General features: G+C 46.8%; 3 protein-coding genes across 11 annotated transcripts; all 3 read right to left on the bottom strand.

The window, feature by feature from the left end:
• Window positions 1-223: 223 nt before the first annotated feature.
• Window positions 224-8,373, bottom strand: LOC112891706 (probable LRR receptor-like serine/threonine-protein kinase At1g56130). Of its 3 annotated transcripts, XM_025958637.1 has the most exons (15): window positions 7,949-8,373; window positions 7,690-7,846; window positions 7,527-7,598; window positions 6,634-6,705; window positions 5,952-6,023; window positions 5,776-5,847; window positions 5,620-5,691; window positions 5,313-5,384; window positions 5,156-5,227; window positions 4,540-4,611; window positions 3,542-3,607; window positions 2,456-2,506; window positions 1,850-2,362; window positions 1,544-1,769; window positions 904-1,459 (listed from the first exon to the last, which is right to left on the bottom strand). In XM_025958637.1, exons 1-9 carry the CDS (start codon window positions 8,061-8,063, stop codon window positions 5,179-5,181), a joined length of 753 nt encoding a protein of 250 aa, XP_025814422.1. In that variant the 5' UTR covers window positions 8,064-8,373; the 3' UTR covers window positions 904-1,459; window positions 1,544-1,769; window positions 1,850-2,362; window positions 2,456-2,506; window positions 3,542-3,607; window positions 4,540-4,611; window positions 5,156-5,178. The 3 variants fall into 3 exon arrangements, with proteins under 3 accessions (XP_025814423.1, XP_025814422.1, XP_025814421.1); XM_025958638.1 differs by lacking the exons at window positions 904-1,459; window positions 1,544-1,769; window positions 1,850-2,362 and adding exons at window positions 224-416; window positions 545-880; XM_025958636.1 differs by lacking the exons at window positions 2,456-2,506; window positions 3,542-3,607; window positions 4,540-4,611; ... (7 more) ...; window positions 7,690-7,846; window positions 7,949-8,373 and having other exon boundaries at window positions 1,850-2,431.
• Window positions 8,374-8,788: 415 nt separating this feature from the next.
• On the bottom strand, window positions 8,789-11,808 carry LOC112893045 (dehydrodolichyl diphosphate synthase 6-like). 4 transcript variants are annotated; one of them, XM_025960198.1, is made up of 3 exons: window positions 11,759-11,808; window positions 10,065-10,133; window positions 8,789-9,887 (listed from the first exon to the last, which is right to left on the bottom strand). In XM_025960198.1, the coding sequence occupies exons 2-3, from the start codon at window positions 10,098-10,100 to the stop codon at window positions 9,012-9,014; spliced, it is 912 nt and encodes a 303-aa protein (XP_025815983.1). In that variant the 5' UTR covers window positions 10,101-10,133; window positions 11,759-11,808; the 3' UTR covers window positions 8,789-9,011. The 4 variants fall into 4 exon arrangements, with proteins under 4 accessions (XP_025815983.1, XP_025815984.1, XP_025815981.1 ...); XM_025960199.1 differs by lacking the exon at window positions 11,759-11,808 and adding an exon at window positions 10,973-11,379; XM_025960196.1 differs by lacking the exon at window positions 11,759-11,808 and adding an exon at window positions 10,968-11,379.
• An 815-nt stretch (window positions 11,809-12,623) lies between these two features.
• LOC112893044 lies at window positions 12,624-17,454 on the bottom strand. 4 transcript variants are annotated; one of them, XM_025960191.1, is made up of 9 exons: window positions 17,196-17,454; window positions 16,956-17,116; window positions 16,697-16,789; window positions 16,008-16,092; window positions 15,833-15,911; window positions 15,357-15,396; window positions 15,144-15,278; window positions 14,670-14,807; window positions 12,624-13,242 (listed from the first exon to the last, which is right to left on the bottom strand). In XM_025960191.1, the coding sequence occupies exons 1-9, from the start codon at window positions 17,442-17,444 to the stop codon at window positions 12,951-12,953; spliced, it is 1,272 nt and encodes a 423-aa protein (XP_025815976.1). In that variant the 5' UTR covers window positions 17,445-17,454; the 3' UTR covers window positions 12,624-12,950. The 4 variants fall into 4 exon arrangements, with proteins under 4 accessions (XP_025815976.1, XP_025815977.1, XP_025815980.1 ...); XM_025960192.1 differs by having other exon boundaries at window positions 17,205-17,339; XM_025960195.1 differs by lacking the exon at window positions 12,624-13,242 and having other exon boundaries at window positions 14,669-14,807; window positions 15,209-15,278.
• Window positions 17,455-18,636: the final 1,182 nt, after the last annotated feature.

Here is an 18,636-nt window from a genome sequence, read left to right on the forward strand (position 1 = left end):
GGAACCGTTCTAGTTTTTTGTTTGGTTCGAGAATCAAGTGGAACGGAATGGTTCCATTTCTCGTTTCGTTTGATATCAGGTGGTACAATCACCTTAGCAGCACCTTGGGTGAGCTTACCACCATAATGGTAATCACATACTCCATACAAACATAAACTAAACATTGACACAAGTATAATAACACATACAAATAAATCCAAATTTAAAAGGCACATATGCCCACTTAATTAAAAATTAAAAAGTACATAGGTCCAAAAAGTACATAGATCACTTAATTAATAGTACATAGGTCTACTTAATTAAAAGTATATAGATCCATATTAGAGGAAGATACACAAGCAATCAACTAGAAGTTCGCATTAATAAACATGGTCATCCAACTGATCTTGTACAACAGTGGCAAGTCGGCAAACACTCTAGCAATATCAGGATTAGCAAACAAAATATTTATTAGAAGATGACAGCAACAATATATGCAATTATAATAGAAGATGGCAGCAACAATATATGCAATTGTAATAGAAGATGGCAGCAACATTTTTACCTCAAAATGGTTCCGGTAGTGCTCATGATCAAGAGAAATAATGTATTGATCTTCATCCCAAAGTGCACCACTGAAACTCCTAAGTTGGTTGATTTTGACATACCTTCTCCTCAATGTCTTCAAGTGATTACCAATATGATCACCTGTCCTATTAAGTTTAAACTTTTCTTTCAAAGCCTCAGCACACTTGTTGAGATGGACTTTCTTGAAACCAGTAGATGTTTTGAGGCCCTCATCTATAAAGTTTGCAAGAAAAGTGTGCACAAAGGTTGACTGACTTGCTGTCCAAACTGTTTGCCCAGCAGCACTTTTGGACTCTACCTCCATTGGATGAAGCTTTGTAACACCAAAGTAAAGTAAATTTGAGCAAACATAGGTCCATAAACACACAAAGATACATATGTCCATAAACAAAAAAAAGATACATAGGTCCATAAACACACAAAGATACATAGGTCCATAAACAAAAAAAAGATACATAGATCACATATTGTTGCCATGAGAGTTAAGTCGATCTTGCCACATGGTATTGGCAATTTCCTGCCTAAAATTAACCATAAAGGCATGTTCAACAGCTTGCCCATGTGATGATCTTTCGTGGCTAATAGTAGGCACTTCCTCATCCTCTGGAATTATGAACTCATCACCCCCATCATCTATAACCCAGTTGTGAATAATGCAGCAAGCAACAACAATTTCAACTTGTGTAGCAAAAGGAAAATGTGGAGTAGCATCATCAAGAATCTTGAACCTTCTCTTCAATGACCCAAAACCGCGTTCTATTGTTTGGCGGAGAGATGCATGCCTACGGTTGAAGATTGTTGCCCCACTCGTTTAAGTGATACCGCACATCACGGTAAGGAGGCAAAAATCCTGGTTTAGCTTCATATCCGGCATCCACTAGGTAGAACTCGCCTATCATATAAGGGAGATGTGTGTGACAATGCTAGCATGGCTATGTCATGATTAAAATGGTTGAGCTAACACATTAATTTTTACCTTGTGGGACACGAAGACCATTTTGTCGTTCTAAAGCATTCCGTAAAATATATGCATCATGGGTTGTCCCCTCCCATCCGGCCAAGACAAATGTAAATCGAAGATCAAAATCAATGGCTGCCATTACATTTTGGGTAGGGTAACTTTTCCTACCACGGAAGGCAGCCTCCATTGCCTTAGGAACTGTGGCTCGTACATGTGTACCATCAATAGCACCAATACAATCCTATTGTAGCAGTATAAGAGCGTATAAGCACCCCAAAAATGACTTATGCCCTAAAAAATGATATGAAGATAGAGCTGAACCTTAAAATAAGGATCCCACTTCGGGTTCCCTGCAATTTTAGCTGGTGTTGCTGACGATGGTGGCCTAATGTAGTCCTTTCGTAGCTCCCCAACAGCATGCAATACTTTGTTGAAGTAGCGACTAACAGTTTCACTAGACCTACCAAAATTGGTACCAATTACCCTATTCCTAACATTGTGACCGATTGTGTGCAAAAACATGGCAACTTGTTGCTCGACACACATATGAATGGTGTCTTCCAAAAGGCAACGGTTTCTAAAAAGTTCACAAAAACGGAAGAATGATGCCCTAGTAAGTCTTAGCATGCTCACACAAGTTACATCATCCCTCCATATCTTAGTATTGAGATAAACAAGTCTTATCCTATCCCTCTCATCAATTGGAGCATAAGTAATCCTTCCTACAGGAGCACGACGTTTTCTTTTTGCAGATTCAATCACCAAGGCCATCATTGAAAGAAAATGATGTGCAGCAGCGATAAAAACTAATAGCTGGTTCTCACTATCCATCATCTATATTATACAACAAACATACAATCATTTGGCAACACACAAACCACACAAACTATAAATTGACGACATATAAATGTTAAGTTTCATATATACCTTGAGCTCGCGACTCGTTGCCTCTGTTACCAATCAAAAGGGAGGTCGTTCCTGCAAAAAAGATAAGAAAATCAAACGTTTGAATAAGTGGCAGAGGATAAGAAAATCAAATATTTGCAAAGAAGATAAGAAAATCCCTGCGCACCGCCCCTGCTCCCCCCGCGCTACTCCCCTTGCGCGCCGCCCTGCTCCCCCCGCGGCCCGCGCGCCGCCCTGCTCCCCTCGCGCGCCGCCCCTGCTCCCCCCGCGCGCCGCCCCCTCTCCCCCCGCGGCCTGCGCTGCTCCTCCCGCGCGCCGCCCTGCTCCCCCGCGCGCCGCCCCCTCTCCCCCGCGGCCTGCGCTGCTCCTCCCACGCACCGGCCCTGCTCCCCCCGCGCGCCGCCCCCTCTCCCCCCTGCGGCCTGCGCGCCGGCGCTGCTCCCCCCGCGCGCCGCCCCCTCCCCCCCCCCCCCACGGCCTGCGCTGCTCCCCCCGCGCGCCGCCCCTGCTCCCCCCACGCCGCCATGGAGGAGAGGACGGAGGAAGCCACGAGGAGGAGGAAGAAGAGGGAAAAGAGGAGGGGAGGTGGCAGATCTACGGCGGCAGAGGAGGGGAGGCGGCAGATCTCATCGGAGGCAGCACGGCCGGCGGAGGATTCGGGGTGGTGGCGGTGAGAAGAGAGAGTCGGGGGCGGTGTCTCTGGATCGCGAGTTGGGGACGCGGGGCTGGGACGCGCTTGTTCCGGAACGGACGGGTACCGCCGATTTTTTGGTACGGGACGGTTCCGCATATGTATGGAATATTCCATACCGGAACCGATCGGTTCCACCTTGTCCAGCAACCAAGCAACCCAAAAAGTGGGATGGAACGGTTCCGTCCCACCCGATCCCTCCAACCAAACAGATCCTTAGGGAGCCTGTGTACTTCACCTCACGAAGTTCAAAACCATATAAACTCTAAACGAAACCCTTCCCTCTGAACTTCACATATCATCCAAGTAACCCCATCAAACAATGTCGAAGGTGGTTTTGTCAGGTGAATTAATATTTATTGCCATCCATCAGACAGTGTAAACATAGAAGACAAAAAAGAGCAACAATTACTTACAAAGGAACGGATGGTTGAATAATTTCAGGAGGCAGACGTTCACTGAAGCTGTTATTACCTACATATCTAAATGAATAAAAGTTCATTAGCAAAGTGAGAAACACGAATCTCATGGAACTTGAAGTTATATGCACAAGAATGGTAAGATTACATATGAAGTGTTAACAGATCATCTGCAGATGGCATAGACTTACATTCTTGATTCTAGGTTCAATACTAGAAAATATTGCACAAGCTGCCTCTACAAATTTGCACGAATACCTCAAAATGTCCTGCTAAATTTCGAGATAAACCGAGAAGCACACAGTTTATTTTCTCTAATTTTGAGCATTTTTTGTGGTGGTGATGGGTTGGGGAGGGTTCACATTTTCAGATTACATGCATGAGTGGAAGGTGTTGGTGTACTCCACCAACAAGGTTCGAGTCCTCTTAAACTCGAGTTCAGGTGCATATATCTATTATTTAAAATGCCACCTAGGTTGGTTGAGTTTTTTAAAGTACAAGGTTAATGAATTTTCTAAAAGTGAAGATGACTAACATGATTTCAATGTGTAAAAGTCCAAAACACAGAATGGCAATGGTTCACGCTACACATCCATTTCAATAACCACAACGGGACATGCAAACCCTCTAACAAATCCAAGCCAGCAATATATCTAGTATTGGAGGAAAACGAGATGGCAAATGCACAAGATTTATCCTGTCATCTATCTTGGGGGAAACATACAAAAATAGGAGATGGTATGATAGTTTGAATGCCTAGCCATGATACTTGAATTCCGAACATCAAGCTATAGAGATGAACAGAAATATGCATTAGAACTCGAAAGTCACCGCTGCTGGGCTAAATGATTATTCCCTTAAGGTTCTCAAATTTTACAGCAATCGTTACCAAGTTCATGTCAAGCAAAAGTTTCACACCTAATTCCTTTTCTCACTGAAAGCACAATAGCAGCATATCACATTTATATTACTCAAGAATTCAAACTCGATCTTACATGAAGTTTAATGAGTCCTTGTATTGAAGCAATAGTTTTATTGAGCCTGATAAATTGTTCGATGTCAAATCCCTGCAGATGATACAAAAGCATCTTTCAAATTCATGATATAATTAATATCAAAAGAATGCAAGTTTACTATAACATTATGGACTGCACAATTTCCACATTAGTAAGGAAATTAAATTATTGCGTCACTTCCTCCACTTAACATTATAGCAAGCTAAGAACACAATCAACTGTCAGTGCATACATGGTTCATGGAATATCTTACAGCCACCAGGTCTTCATTTATTTTGAAAAGGTTGAAAAAATTAATTTGAAGTAACAATCAAGAACATCCAGGTTATTTTCTAGCTAACCTAGCCATTAGCAGTAGAAACTATTAAAAAGGGGAAAATTCGGTTTCGACTGTTTCTCTTTTGAAACTGACGCTTGACAACTGAAGATAGAAATAATATAAACGCAAACTACAAAAAAGTACTGACAACTGCGATAACATTAAGAAGATCACCAACCTATTACAAGAAATTTTAAAGAATATACGATAATTCACAGTTACATTACTATTTAGCAGAAAAGGCATTCTGTTCAAGCTGAATCTTTAACAACTCACAGGTATTTCAGCTTGGGCAAGTTTCAGGGAGGACTAAGAAGCTGGCCTGTGAGCCCACATTTCCTTAGAGATCTGCATAATAAAAAGAAAGCATGAAGTAGTTGCATTAATCACTAAACTAGACTATTCATTAAGAGTATGGAGAAACTTGACATACAATGTTGAAAGGTTTGCCCAGTTTTCTACGAACTCAAAAGAAGTATAGTTGCCCTCAAGGTCACCAAGCATCCTGTAAGGAAAAGCAAATGCTGCATATTAATATCAAATCGTATCAGTGCCTTCTAAGTTCTAACAAATGATAACAATGTTATCTGAAACAACGATTGATAAAAAATTTCTTCAGATTAGAACCTTAGGTGGCTAAGGTTTAATAATTTTTTACTTCAATATTTATTGCATAACAGATATTCAAAATAAATGAGGAGGATATTTCTTTAATAAAAGTGACCATTAGAGTGACTTACAGGTTTTCTAGATTGATCAATTTGGAGAAATTTTGTGGAATAGGTCCTTGAAGTTTCATCCCATATAATCGCCTAGCAAGATCACACCATTAGCTCATGAAGAATGGGAAGGAAGGAGGAGCTGTACCTAACAGCAAGCCAGGTGGTTATGCATACAAGTCTGTCAGGTTGGTTAAGTTCTGAATAAATTCTGGAATAGGCCCTTCGATGTAATTATCAAACATCCACCTGCATAATCAACCACAATATTAGTTATGGTTCTTCAAATTGACTCTGCCTGATGTAGATGGTTACTTAGGATGTAAAAACAAAGAGATATATGACACACTTACAGGGACTTGAGATTCCTTAAAAGTGATGACTCATGAGGAAAATATCCACTGAGATTGTTATTATTGAAGTGCCTAGCTATATGGAGAGCATTCAATCAGCTATGAGAAGATTAAATGTTTTGGCTCACAAATAATTTCACAACTAAGACAATCAGAGTACCAACAAAAATCTGGAGAAGGATTAATTCTTGTCATAAGATGTACTATTTATAAGCATGCACTGGATACATCACAGACTAGTTACTTGAATAACATCAGCCAAACTACTACAGCTAGAAACTGATCATGGGATGGCAGAAACAAAAGTCAACGATGTAGAACATTATGTTATCTGAAATTGCTAAACTAATATCCAAAATTTGGAATAGTTAGGAGTTTCAGTCCAGACTTGAGATAGAAAATACAGAAATAAGCAAGTATTTCTTAGATAAGGAATCGCTCGTCGTATTCAGCTATATCATGTCTGTAGTTGCTATGGATGCATGTCAGGGTCACAGTACCGCTCTCCAACTAAGTTGGAAAATTAAAGATTCTGTTACCAGTAGATTAATTAGAGTTCAATGGAGTTCAACAAGATGGACCATCAATATACATGTTCTTAGGTGACAGCTACAAGAACAATGGCTCAATGAAGAACAAATCAAATTTACAAACACTTCAGGGGAACAAGTTCGGTTATCACCATGTTTCCAGCTTGGAAAGATTGCCAACTTCTCGGGGAACTGAACCACTCAAGTTGTTATTACTCAAATCCCTACAGAAACAAATAGGAGGTGACTTACAATCGTATTGAAATTTCTATTCTCACAAGAGAATGTATATATCATAATGATAATCAGAGGCATTTTTCAAAAAAAAAAAGGAAGACCAGAGCTATGCTAACGCAGGTAGAGCAAACTTAAAAATTGTAACCATCAGTCCAAGTATATACCATTCTAGGAAGGAAACATGGTCAATTTCCAATACACGCCACTATTAATTGCTTCTCAATAGAATGATAGTGGTGATAGACTGTTAAAGGGTATATGGTACAAAACATAGGAGCGAAGTATGTCAAAAGCAAATCAATCCATTCCTTGTTTCATGTAAATAGAGCTAAATGACAACAAAATAGGGTAGGAGGAAGTAACGATAGATAATTTTTCTGTCATGCGAACTTACAGAAGTAATGGTTCAATTTAAATGCTATGTGCATGGATAACTAAGATATCAAAATTTGTGCAAACTGTCAATGAAGCATAAGTACATTGAGTAAGAACGAAGAAGAATAAGTAATGTTGTCCATTAGATTCATCTAGGAACAGGAGGACACCATATTTTAGCAGAAGTTATACAAGTCCATATTTTGGTGAAAAATGGCATAATACTTTCAGTAAACAATGCTACATTATGACACAGTTCATCATGGCTCAATGACAAGTTGCGGACAAACTAGATCCATCAACTAACTACTTACAGAAGTCATCCTGGCCAAATATCACATCTCCTACTAGTATGAAAACAGGGCGATTATTTTCCATACAAGAGTAACCAATTCTGCAACATTAACCGTCAATTCCAGAATGGAAAACTCACAGAGAGACAAGCTCCGTCAGATTAAAGAGCGCCGGCGGGATCTCCGTGATGTTCCTGTAACCAGTCACATTCCTGCATTACCCAGACATTCGAGATCCACACGTCAGTCACATGCTCTCAGAAGCGTCAGCAGCAAACGGGAGGAAGAACAAAAACGGCGTACAGCTGCGTGATGCGGCACTCGACGCCGCTGGAGCAGTCGCAGTCGACAGACGCGTTTACCGCGAACGACCGGGACCAGGCGCCCTTCCCGCACGGGTCCTCTGCCGCAGCGTCGCCCTCCAGGCGCCACTGCCGGAACACGGCGTGCAGGGCGGCCGCTGCAGGAAAACACGAGATCCACGAGTCACGAGCCGCCAACCTTCCCACAGCGGTTGTACAACACAGGGCACCAGAATGAGCGAGAAATCAGAAATCGATACCGTCGGAGGGGTTGGTGGGTGGCAGCGGCGGGCCCTGTGCGGCGACGATGGCGAGGAGGAGCGCGAGGACCAGGAGGAAGACGGCGACGAGACTAGCGGGCGCGGAGCGAGCCATGGGGGCCGGCGTGGGGCGCGGCGGCCGCGGGTGGGAGTTGACTTGCGCGCGCAGGAGGTGGTGGAGGAGTGGTGGGAGGAGCACAGCATTGGGTTGCTGCTGCCTGCAGCTGTTATTTCCTAGCGGAGCGGGCGGGCTGGGTCTCTGCCTCTGGGGTTTGACCGCGCGATCATGTGCGCTCGCAGAGACGAGGTCGCGGGGGCGCAGGTGGAGTTGACGCGGCCGTGTCGGGGAGCGTGCGGCGGGGGGATCCGGTCGGCGGCCGCGGATGCGGCGGGTTGGCGGCGCCGGTTTCGAGTTTTGGCCGATGCGAGGAGCAGCAGGCGGAGTAGGGGAGGGAGGGAGGAAGATGCTGGTCGCTTTCGCGTGGACGAAACAAATTCGTAGGGCCTTGAATTCGAATCTCCGTGCAAAGCAACGGTGATAAAAACGGACGAAATTCGTCAACACGTTTAAATATGAAATTTTCGTGCAAAGGAACGGTGTCAACTCTCAGAGACTCGGACTTCTGCCGTGCTAGGTTGACATTACTAGGTACCAATGGTTCTTCAGAATTGCTATACTTCAGGATGTGGCATGACCTTCACAGACCATGCTCCGTGCCAACAGGGGAGTCTACAGCTGCACATGCCGTTCCAGGGGTGCGAAACAAAAGAAATGCGATTGTGTACTCACTGTCCTCACGCACATGGCAATTCACCCTACCATCAAAAACACTCGTTTCAGAGAGACAAGGCACTTTGCTTAGTAAAATTTGGTATTCATACAGTACAAATCCAGGAATCACAATATGTGTACAAGCTCAAATCAGTCACACAATTAGTAGAATGGCAGATACATTGTGACCTGAAACATGTCCATAAGCTGTGTTCGTTTTGGCATATAAGCTAGATGTGCTATAGCTATAATCACCCTAGTATGATGTATCACCCTGCAAACAACACCAGATCAGAGTTGCTTCTTTGCCACATTTCTGTTCTGCTCCAGATAAGGGTAGGCTCTCTGGTACTTTAATATAGCCCAAACAAGATGCTTGAACGAGAATTCAGGCCAGAGGGGGCCTGGGTTCTGCAGATGACTGAACGTCGTCTGCCACAGGAGGAAATTGCTCAGCCGAGTCTCACCTGAAGTCCGGATCACGATATCAGGATCCGGGCAACCAGCGCTATACATGTGGCGATCCAAATCGGCCACTGAAATCTCCGAATGCACACTGTTATTTGCAGCCTGACCATTAGAGTCGCTGGCATGTTCTCTCTGCAGCATCTCCCTCCTTTCTGCGCAGACCTCGTTAACAGCATTGACAATCTCAGAAGTCGAGTTATATGGCATGCAGACAGAGAGAACTAACCCTGTGCTTCCAGCCGTGCTTGCCATCAGCTTCTGAGCTGCTAACCTCACTGGCTCAGCTAACAGGTCCAAGTTTCCCCAGAAGTTGATCTTACAGTTAATCCTGTTGATCACGCTTCGGCTGTCTAATAACTCATTGATCTTTTCCTCCATTAACTGCATCAAGGACTGCACCTCACTTGGGTCCCTTTTAAAATTGTCAATGCTAAATGCATAAACCGTGATGTACTTCACACCCATTTCATAGCAGTACAGCAGATTTGCAATAAGAGCAGAGAAACCCACCCTGTGACCAGCTCCTTGCTGGATGCTTCTAAATTTAGCATATCTGCGGTTACCGTCCATAATAAACGCTATGTGCTTGGGCATTGGGCCATATGAGATGACAGCTATGAGGCACTTGCGTAGGAAATTCTGGAGACTTGCAAGAACACCAGCTGTAACCATCTCATCAGGTTTCTCTATCTTCGGATCCTAGACCAAGCAAATAAAAATGAATAGAACCTTCCATATTGTAAGAATATTTGTGGACGTCAACACAATAAATAGGTTATAGCTCTTTGAGGATCTTTACAAGCCTGATAAGTGATATCTGATTGCTTGCTTTATTAAGAAACTAATTTCATATGTTGCCGCAAATATAAAACTCACCACTTTAGGAGAGCAAGCAATAAGTGCCTCTGCCATTGTGATGACGAGGGGTGTGGCCAATTACCAAAGCTGCAAACAGGAAGACACGTGAGGATTAGAACTTGTGTAAAGGGGGAAAACGCCATCAGAATAGAGTATTAAAAAAAGAAGTAAAGAACTACACCAAGCAACATTTGGCATTACAAAAAAACATGCTGCAAGGTTTTTACAAGCAGGCTGCACAGTTGTACTACCCAGCTATGAAGTACACCTTTTTCCTTTTTGAAAAGAAAAGAGTCATCTTGGGCTATGAATGATGAGAGAGACCCACTGATTAACTAGTTGATGGAGTGCAGAGTTTCCCATAGTGCAAATGATGAGACCCACTGGAGATCAAAATCAACCAGAAGCTGGACTATCTATCAAAAGCTTCAATTTGAGCATTTGCACGTAAGTGTCAATTTCCACTTGCTGATGCACACGACGTGGAAAGATGTGAAAAAAAGGTTGGACCTTTTACTAAAGCCCAGTGTTTCCACTTGATGGTGCAAAACACCTCAGGAACACCAACTTTCCATTTTAGTTTCTCGAAACAAGCTTACTATACGTGGGTGTGCCAGCCACACAGATACTTCCCTCTTGTGCCCAATTGACCAAACTCCTAGTGCTTTTCTAGGATAAGCTTGCATAAATGGTACCGAGAAGGCCAGAAAGCGGCAGCTCAAATTCTTAGCTACGAGCTTGACAGCTTCTAAACAGAAACCATCATACCGGTAACCAGCTGCTGGATTAGGACCACCTCGCCGCTACACTCCAATGGACCAATCGGCTCAAACAAGACCCAACAGAGGTATACCCGCCATACAGCTAATTCATCGAGCACATGGCGAGAAGGAGCAGAGAACGACTGCAAGAGGGACTCACCTGACCTGCGAGTTGGGGGCTCGGCACGGGAGCGGGAGGCCGTCGGCGGGGCGGCCAGAGAGAGATGAGGCGGACTGGCGGAGGGTATGCGAGACTGCAAGTGGTGGGGAAGCGAGATTCTGGAAGGAAATTTGTACCCGTCCCCGTCGCCTCTCCCTCCGCCTCTGGAACGTGCGGAGCGGAGGCGGGGGCGCGGGGGCTGGTGGAAGGTGGCGTGGCACGACGAGCCAGCGGGGGAATATTTCCTCGCGGGTTCGGGCGGGCGCGGCGCGATCACCACGACCGCCACGACGCCCCCGTGACGCGAGGCCGAAACGGCCGGAAATGCCTGCTGGATCGCGGACGCCGAGGTGGACAAGGGAGCAGGTACGCCGCGTACCTTTTCGACGCCCAAAAATACTAAACTTAGCATTAGCCAGGCCGCCGCGCAAGCCAGGGGCGGCGCCGGGGGGGGGGGGGGGGGGGGGTGTCCTCCAGGCCGCCGCGGGGGGGCGCCCGCGGTGGTGCCGGGGGGCGGGATCCAGGTCGTCGCGGGGGGCGGGGAGCTCCAGCCGCCGCGGGGGGGGGGAGGGGGGGCGCCGCGCGGGGGGGGGGGGGGCCAGCGGCAGTGCCGGTGGGGCGGCGCAGGAGGCAGATCCGCCGCGGGGGTGGGGGTTGGTGTGGGCGGCAGATCCGGCGGGGGGGGGGGGCGCCGGCGCGGGGGGAGGGGCTGGCGCGCGCTCGCCGGTCGCCGGCCGGGGGCGGGGGCCGGCGCCGCGCGGCAGAGGGGAGGGAGACGGCCGGTCACTCACCTGCAGAGGAGAGAGGGGCGGGCGGTGAAGAGCAGCGGGGCTCGAGCGCGCGTGGGAGGCGAGCGCTCGCGTGCGCTCGTTTTTAGGGTCCGTTTGGTTGGGGGTGGAATGGTTGCATTCTAATTTCCGGAAACGGAGCCGCTCTATTCTACGTTTGGTAATAAGAATAGAGCCGTTCCATTTTTTTTGTTTGGTTAAAAGTGCACAAGAGTAGAATCGTTCCATTCTGTATTTGGTTGGAGAGCCAGGTGAGTGTGGTTACTCTGATTTGTTGGGGTGAGCTTACCACCTATTTCACTGAAACCGAACAGATCATCAACAAACAAACGGAGGAGCCATGCGGCCCGGGGGGGGGGGGTTGGCGGGAGCCATGCGGCGGCGGACGGTTGGGCTCCAGGCCGTCGCCGGCGGGGGTGGGGGGCGCGGGCACCGCCGGCGCTGGGGGGTGCTCCAGGCCGCCGCGCGCGGGGGGGGGGGCGCCTGGCGGGCGGGGGGCTCCAGGCGGCCGCCGACGGGGGTGTGGCGGGCCGTGGCGACGGGCGGGGGCTCCAGGCCGCCGCGGGGGGGTGCTCTAGGCCGCAGGGGGGGGGGCGACGGCGGGCGGGGGTGTGGCGGGCCGTGGCGGCGGGCGGCGGCCGAGGGGGCTCCAGGCGGCCGCTGGCGGGGGCGGGCGCCGAGCGGGGGGCTGGCGCGCCACGGGGGGCAGGCCGCGCGGGGGGCCGGCGGCGCGGGGGGCGGCGCGCGGTGGCCGCGCAGGGGGAACGGAGGAGCGGTGCCCCTATCTCACGCGCGCGGGAGAGGAAAAACGAGCGCTCGCGTCCGGTCGTTTTGGGCGAACGATCTTGTTCCGAATCTCACACGAATATTCCGCAGTGGAGCCATTCCACTCTTGCTTGCTTCCAACCAAACATGCAGAAAAGGGGAGCGGAGCGGCTCCACTCCGACTCGCTCCCCAACCAAACGCACGGTTACAGAGCGGTCTCGTTCCGCATCTTCAGGTATATTCCCCTACGGGAGCAGCTCCGTTCCACCATCCCTCAACCAAACACACCTAAAAATGGAACCGCTCCATTCCGCATCCACTCATCCCACCAACCAAACAGACCTTAAGTTATCTGAACAAAATCCAGGACACACACACACACATACAAAGGGAAAAACTTGGTACCTGTATGCATACCAAAACTAAAGATTACCGACTTCTACCAGGGAGTTGAAATTCAGTTGGCCAAGAATCAAGTATACTCTGCAGACCAGATCTATATGTTGGGTGAAGCAGCTTAACGCCAAGTTCCTTCTTCAGCCGAGCATTAGAGACCCTTTTCTCGGCAGGCACAATTCTCTCCTGGATACCTGATTCTGCAGAATTGACATCAGGAGCTTTGGCTATCAGATCAGGGTATCTCATCTCTATCAAGCTCCTGGCAAATGCAAAAACTTCAGCTCTAGGGGCAGGGTCATCATCCACCACGTTGAATATTTTCCTGGAATGAAAACTAAACATGAGAAACATCTCATAACAAGCAACCTCAAGTTTCATTAGGGCACTACAAAAGAATCAGACATGACTAAAAACCAAAGTACTAGGGTACTTGGTAGATGGAATCAATGTTTTTAAGGCGGTAAGGCGAGGTGCGGCGACCCACCCCACGCCTAGGCGAATAAGGCGCGCGACGAGGCGACGCCATACACATACCCTCATTTAGAATGTTGCAGCACAAACATAAGAGATTAAGCATTTTTTACTAACTGAACAACAAGCACAACATAGAGATTCAGAGATTAAACTAGGAGCGCACAATCATTAAACAAAAGGCAACGCACAAAAGCCAGGCAAAAAGCAGCACACGCACACGCACATGCATCAGGCATACAGGCACACACCACACATTCACATAAGTATCAGATTAACAGAACTACAGTAGAGCAGAGCATCAACTCCAAGCACAAGCAGATACGCTAGCAGCCTAGCACTCGAGCATGAGCAAAAGCAACTGAGCAGAGGGAAAGAAGAGGAGGGGAAGAGGAACCTGTGTCCGTGTGATGCAGCTGCGGGAGGGGGTGCTGGCTGGGAGGCGGAACAAGAACCAGGAGCTCCTGGATGGAGGAATGGAGGGCTTCCGCCCGGATTGGTTGGAGAAGAGGAAGAAGATGCAAATCGATTGGAGGAGAAGGGGCTGGAGCCATGGGATTGGAGAGCAGGCACGGCTGAATCGGAGCAGCGCGCCGCCGCTGAGGATTCGAGGTGCTGCTGGCTCGCCGCTCTCTCTCTTTCCCTCTCTCATTCTGAATCTGCGATACGTCGCGGCGGGAGGTGTAGGCGCGCGGATTTCCCCCGCGCGCAGCTGCTGCCGATTCCCGCGTGCGCAAGCCTCCCGCGCGGCCCCCTTTTCACCCGCGCTTGCAAAATTGCCCGTGCGGCGCCCGCCTTGCAGAAAAAATCGACGCCATACCCGCCTAGGCGACGACTCCAGACGCCATACGCATGGGGTGCCTGGCGCCCTCGACGCTAGGAATCGATTTCCGCCTGGACGCCAAGGCGACGACTAGGCGACGACTTAAAAACCATGGACGGAATTGAATCAATTGAAGTTATATTCGACAATGTTCAAACGCAACATAAAACATGCAATGAATACACATATTGAATCCAGGGGTATTAAACATGGTACCATCCAAAAGTTGCATCGCACAAACAATGGGAAACTCCCACCCTAATAATTATCCTAAGAAACTTCATGATGCTATGGGAAATTGATGCACAAGATGTCTTCTATTGAGATTAGAGATACAACCTAAGTAAAAAACTTGAGTTGTGAATTCCACATGCAATGTGTAAGATTCAGTCTGAAATATTGTTTAAGATATCACAAAGAACTGAAGTGGCAAGAAAGGCATTAGAAAAGGAAACCTTGGACATCTCGTGCTCATGCTGGCCAAGACAGCCTGGTATATGTCAGCCACATGGATTCGGGCAGTGTACTGCTTAGATTCTCTCAACTTCTGTCTTCGTGACAAAGAGTTGCTCTTAGCTAAGGTGTCCAAAGCACTGCAGCAAACAGCATCTAGTCACTGAAATAGGAAAAGAAGAAGAATCATCAAACTAAGGCTTTCAGAAAACAATTATCACAGGATAACAGAGTTTCCGATAAGTGATTCTTTGTCATCTATTCCACTATTTGGCCATCTTTGTTTTTCAATAAGTACAAACTTGGCATGATAAATATGTTTCAGTTATTGTAAGTTTTTGTATAACAAAAGGTTTATAAACTTTACACACTGCTACTTGTCAGCAAGCCAGTAACTAAATGTTTCATTTCTGGAATCAAACTGAATTATTAGAAAGTAAATGCTAAAATGGAATGAAAGTTAATCACGTCAAAACCTTCTTCCAGGTCCATATATTCCACCTAAACGGAATATAAAAGCTGACAGATTTAGATGATTTACAAGATTGAGCCATCCTTTTTCTGCTTCATATCTTAACTTGGCAGACTCGCTCTTTGGGTTTACCATATGACTGCAAGCACATCAGTTTCTTCAGATTCCAATGAAAAATGTATTTTGTGAACAAGAAAAGAGCCAATAAGTCCCTTACTCCTCATCAACCAATGCACCTCCACAATCACCATATACACCTGAAAGTAAGAAAGTGTTACAAAGTAACCCTACTATGGAAAATATCTTAGAGGATGCATTGCACATAGTATGATAAGTTCTTCCCCCTAACTCAGCCTGCAAAATTCAACTTCAGTGCTTGACAAGTGCAAATAGTATGATAAGTTCTTCTTCCTAACTTCGTTGTATGTGTTGTGGCTAATGCAATAGCTGCACCGTGTAAATCACATAAGGATCTTTGAATGCAGTGATAGGCACAGAACATTTGTAAATATACTTCAGCACATTACCAAGTCAATGGCTAAAATGATATTGGCATATTTAATGGGGTAATTTCCCCCATTCATTATAGCAATTCTCTTGACTAACCCATATCTAAACTTCACAACTGTAAGCATTAGGTGAGCAACTCCATGTAATTAACGCAGAATGTGCACGAAATATTTGAGAGCTTACTTGTTGATGAAAGGTAGCACAACCATTCAAGATTACCATGGCTGAGTATTCTCCTCAGGTCTTCATTTAAATTATGTAGCTGCGGAGGTATCAGATGCAAATAACGATGAAGTCACAGCAGTGAACATGAAAGCCTGATCAAACTAACACAAGCAATGATTGACTTACAACTTACAGGATCACCGATTCCAGGAATGGGTGGGATGGAGATGAGCAAGTGTGTTGCTTGTTGCAAACTGTGGATACTTTGCAGGCTGGAACTGGCATGATTAAGAATAACCACTTAAAATTCAACTAAACACAGAGAGATTCATGTAGAAACACATTATCATCTCACCATTAACATACGCAAGGGATGCTAGACGTCAATGCAGCATAGTGAAGTTTACGAATGGAGTCTGGTACAAAATTTGATCTCATGGTAACTAAGTAAAATAACTTCTGCTCTGTTTGAAGAACGAACAGTGCATCTAGGCTGCAGAGTTGCCTAGTGCAAGCAATGTGTGATATAGTAACTGACTAGTTGAGCAAAAAATCTTGTTAACAGCCGCTGAATAATTTCCCAAGAAATTGGTGTTTTACCTTGTCTCTATTCTTTGCAAGTAAAATGTGCCAGTGGGATACCTATCATAAAGGAAACATTCAGTGGGCCCGGGGGGGGGGCGTGGGCTTTCTTAGACGTGAAAATTGAGCTGGAGCAGCTCATTCGTAATTTAGGGTGTTTCTGCTCTCGATATGAGTTTGGTTCATTATTTACTAGTGCTTCTAGCCGATAAACCATCAATGATGTTTAAGCAGTAAGCACCAAAGCTGGCTGGAAACTAGTGCGAGAATAAAAGGGGCAAGAGCAGCATGGATCCATACTTGCTCTCGGTGGCATCGAAGACGGAAGCCTTCACGCCCAGCATCTCGAGCTCCCTCTTCTTGGCGGGACTTGTGCACGTCCCGGAGACCTGCCTGCGAATTCATCCACTCCCAAAATCAGGAATGGGGCTGAGGCAGGGAACTGGAAATCAGGATGGGAGCGGGCTCCATTTGCGTCGACGCCGCCCACCGAGAAGCAGCGAAGCAACGGAAGGGAGGACGAAGAGCGCGGGGTGGGAGCGAGGGACAAGTAACCAACCAGCCTTGCGCGAGGAGGTGCTCAGAGACGTAGCGGCCGACGAAGCCCGCGCCGAACACAAACATGTGCCGGGGCTGAGGCACCGAGGCCACCGGCGGCGCCGCCGGCTTGGGGGCGATTCCTGGAATCATCCGGATTCGGGCTCCTGGCCAGCAAGATTCCTGTGGGGGCAATAAACTTGGATCACAAATTCGCAGTTCACAGTAGCAAGATTAATTGATTCAATTCACTTAAAAGAACCTCGGCGACCTGGCCGCTGCAGCCTGACTCCGGCCTGACGTTCTCTTTCCTCAGCAACCAGCACTGAGCCCCGTCGCCCGCTGGGGAAGAAGATGAAGCAGAGACAAATCTGAGCGAGAAACAGAGGGAGACAGATTCCGGGACGATATTAGGCCTGCTAGTGCTACAAATGGGCCCTAGGCATCTTGGGAACTGACGGGAATGGGCCGTTACGAGGCAAATTTGGCCCACGTACACAGTACTACTCATAGTATATTTATATACTGGATTGTTAGAAGAAAATTATTCTGCTGGGAATTTTATGGCATCCCCGTAGAATTTAATCTATCAAATCTATCTATCTGTATCTCTATCTATATCTATATATATCTATCTATCTATCTATCTATCTATACTAAGGCCAGTCCTAATGGGAGTTCCATAGAAGATTTCGTAGCATTAAATTATATGATATTTCATCAATTTTGCTAACATGATAAGGAGAGAGAAGGAGTGAGTTTCATAGAATGAGAGAGGAGTTTTCATTCCTATGAAACTCAGCTGGCACAGTTATCTAGTTCTCAGTCTTAATAACTGCACTATGAAACTGTGCACTGTGACCGGCTTAAAAGATCCAAAACTTTTAAAAACACTTTCCAACTAAAAAATTCAACTATACTCCCTCCATCCTAAAATATAAGGTATTAAAGATTTAAAATTTATACCTAAATATAATGCATCCTAGATTGTTTTGGAAACTAATTATTCCCAGCTGGCCATAAAATCTGTAAAATAACAACCAAACGAGGCATTAAGTAGGAATACATGTATCTTTTTCTCATCTTCTTAATTTGTAATGAAAATACTATGATGCCTTATGACGGGTCCAGGGATCCGGGGTCCCCAGCGGGCCCACCTCTCGTTGACCAGTCTAAGACCGCGTTCGGAATAAGCACCCGTCCATATAGGGAAACAACTCCATCTGGACCGTCTCGGCCCATAATCCCGACTGACAACTCGGTTGGGATGACCGAGTCTCATATCCTCGACTGTGGGAACAGTCGGAGGCTGGGTCCGTACCAAGGCACCGACTAGGGGACTCCGACCGGGCTTCATCTTACACGTGCCCACCTCTTCGACCGGCAGGCTGGTCGGGAGACCAGGCCCGGCTTACCAGCAGGTTGTAGGAGTAGGTAAGAAGGATAAGGATAAGCCTCAAGGTCAACATGTTGTACACGGCCAACCACTCCCTCCACATGGTTATAGTCCCCTCTGCTGTGGCATTAGGGCGCCACTGTTCTACCGGCCCATCCTCGCGAAAGGATGGGGCGAAATGTCATCATGATACGGCAAGATGCCAGGGGATGGGGCGTGATAGCCGTACCGTACCTATCGACGCTCCACAGCTGCTGACCGACGAAGCATGACGCGTAGGGAAAAGACGAGACACTTGCCCAATGAT

Source organism: Panicum hallii, chromosome 5, assembly GCF_002211085.1.
Source record: "Panicum hallii strain FIL2 chromosome 5, PHallii_v3.1, whole genome shotgun sequence".
In the NCBI taxonomy this organism is placed as follows: domain Eukaryota; kingdom Viridiplantae; phylum Streptophyta; class Magnoliopsida; order Poales; family Poaceae; genus Panicum; species Panicum hallii.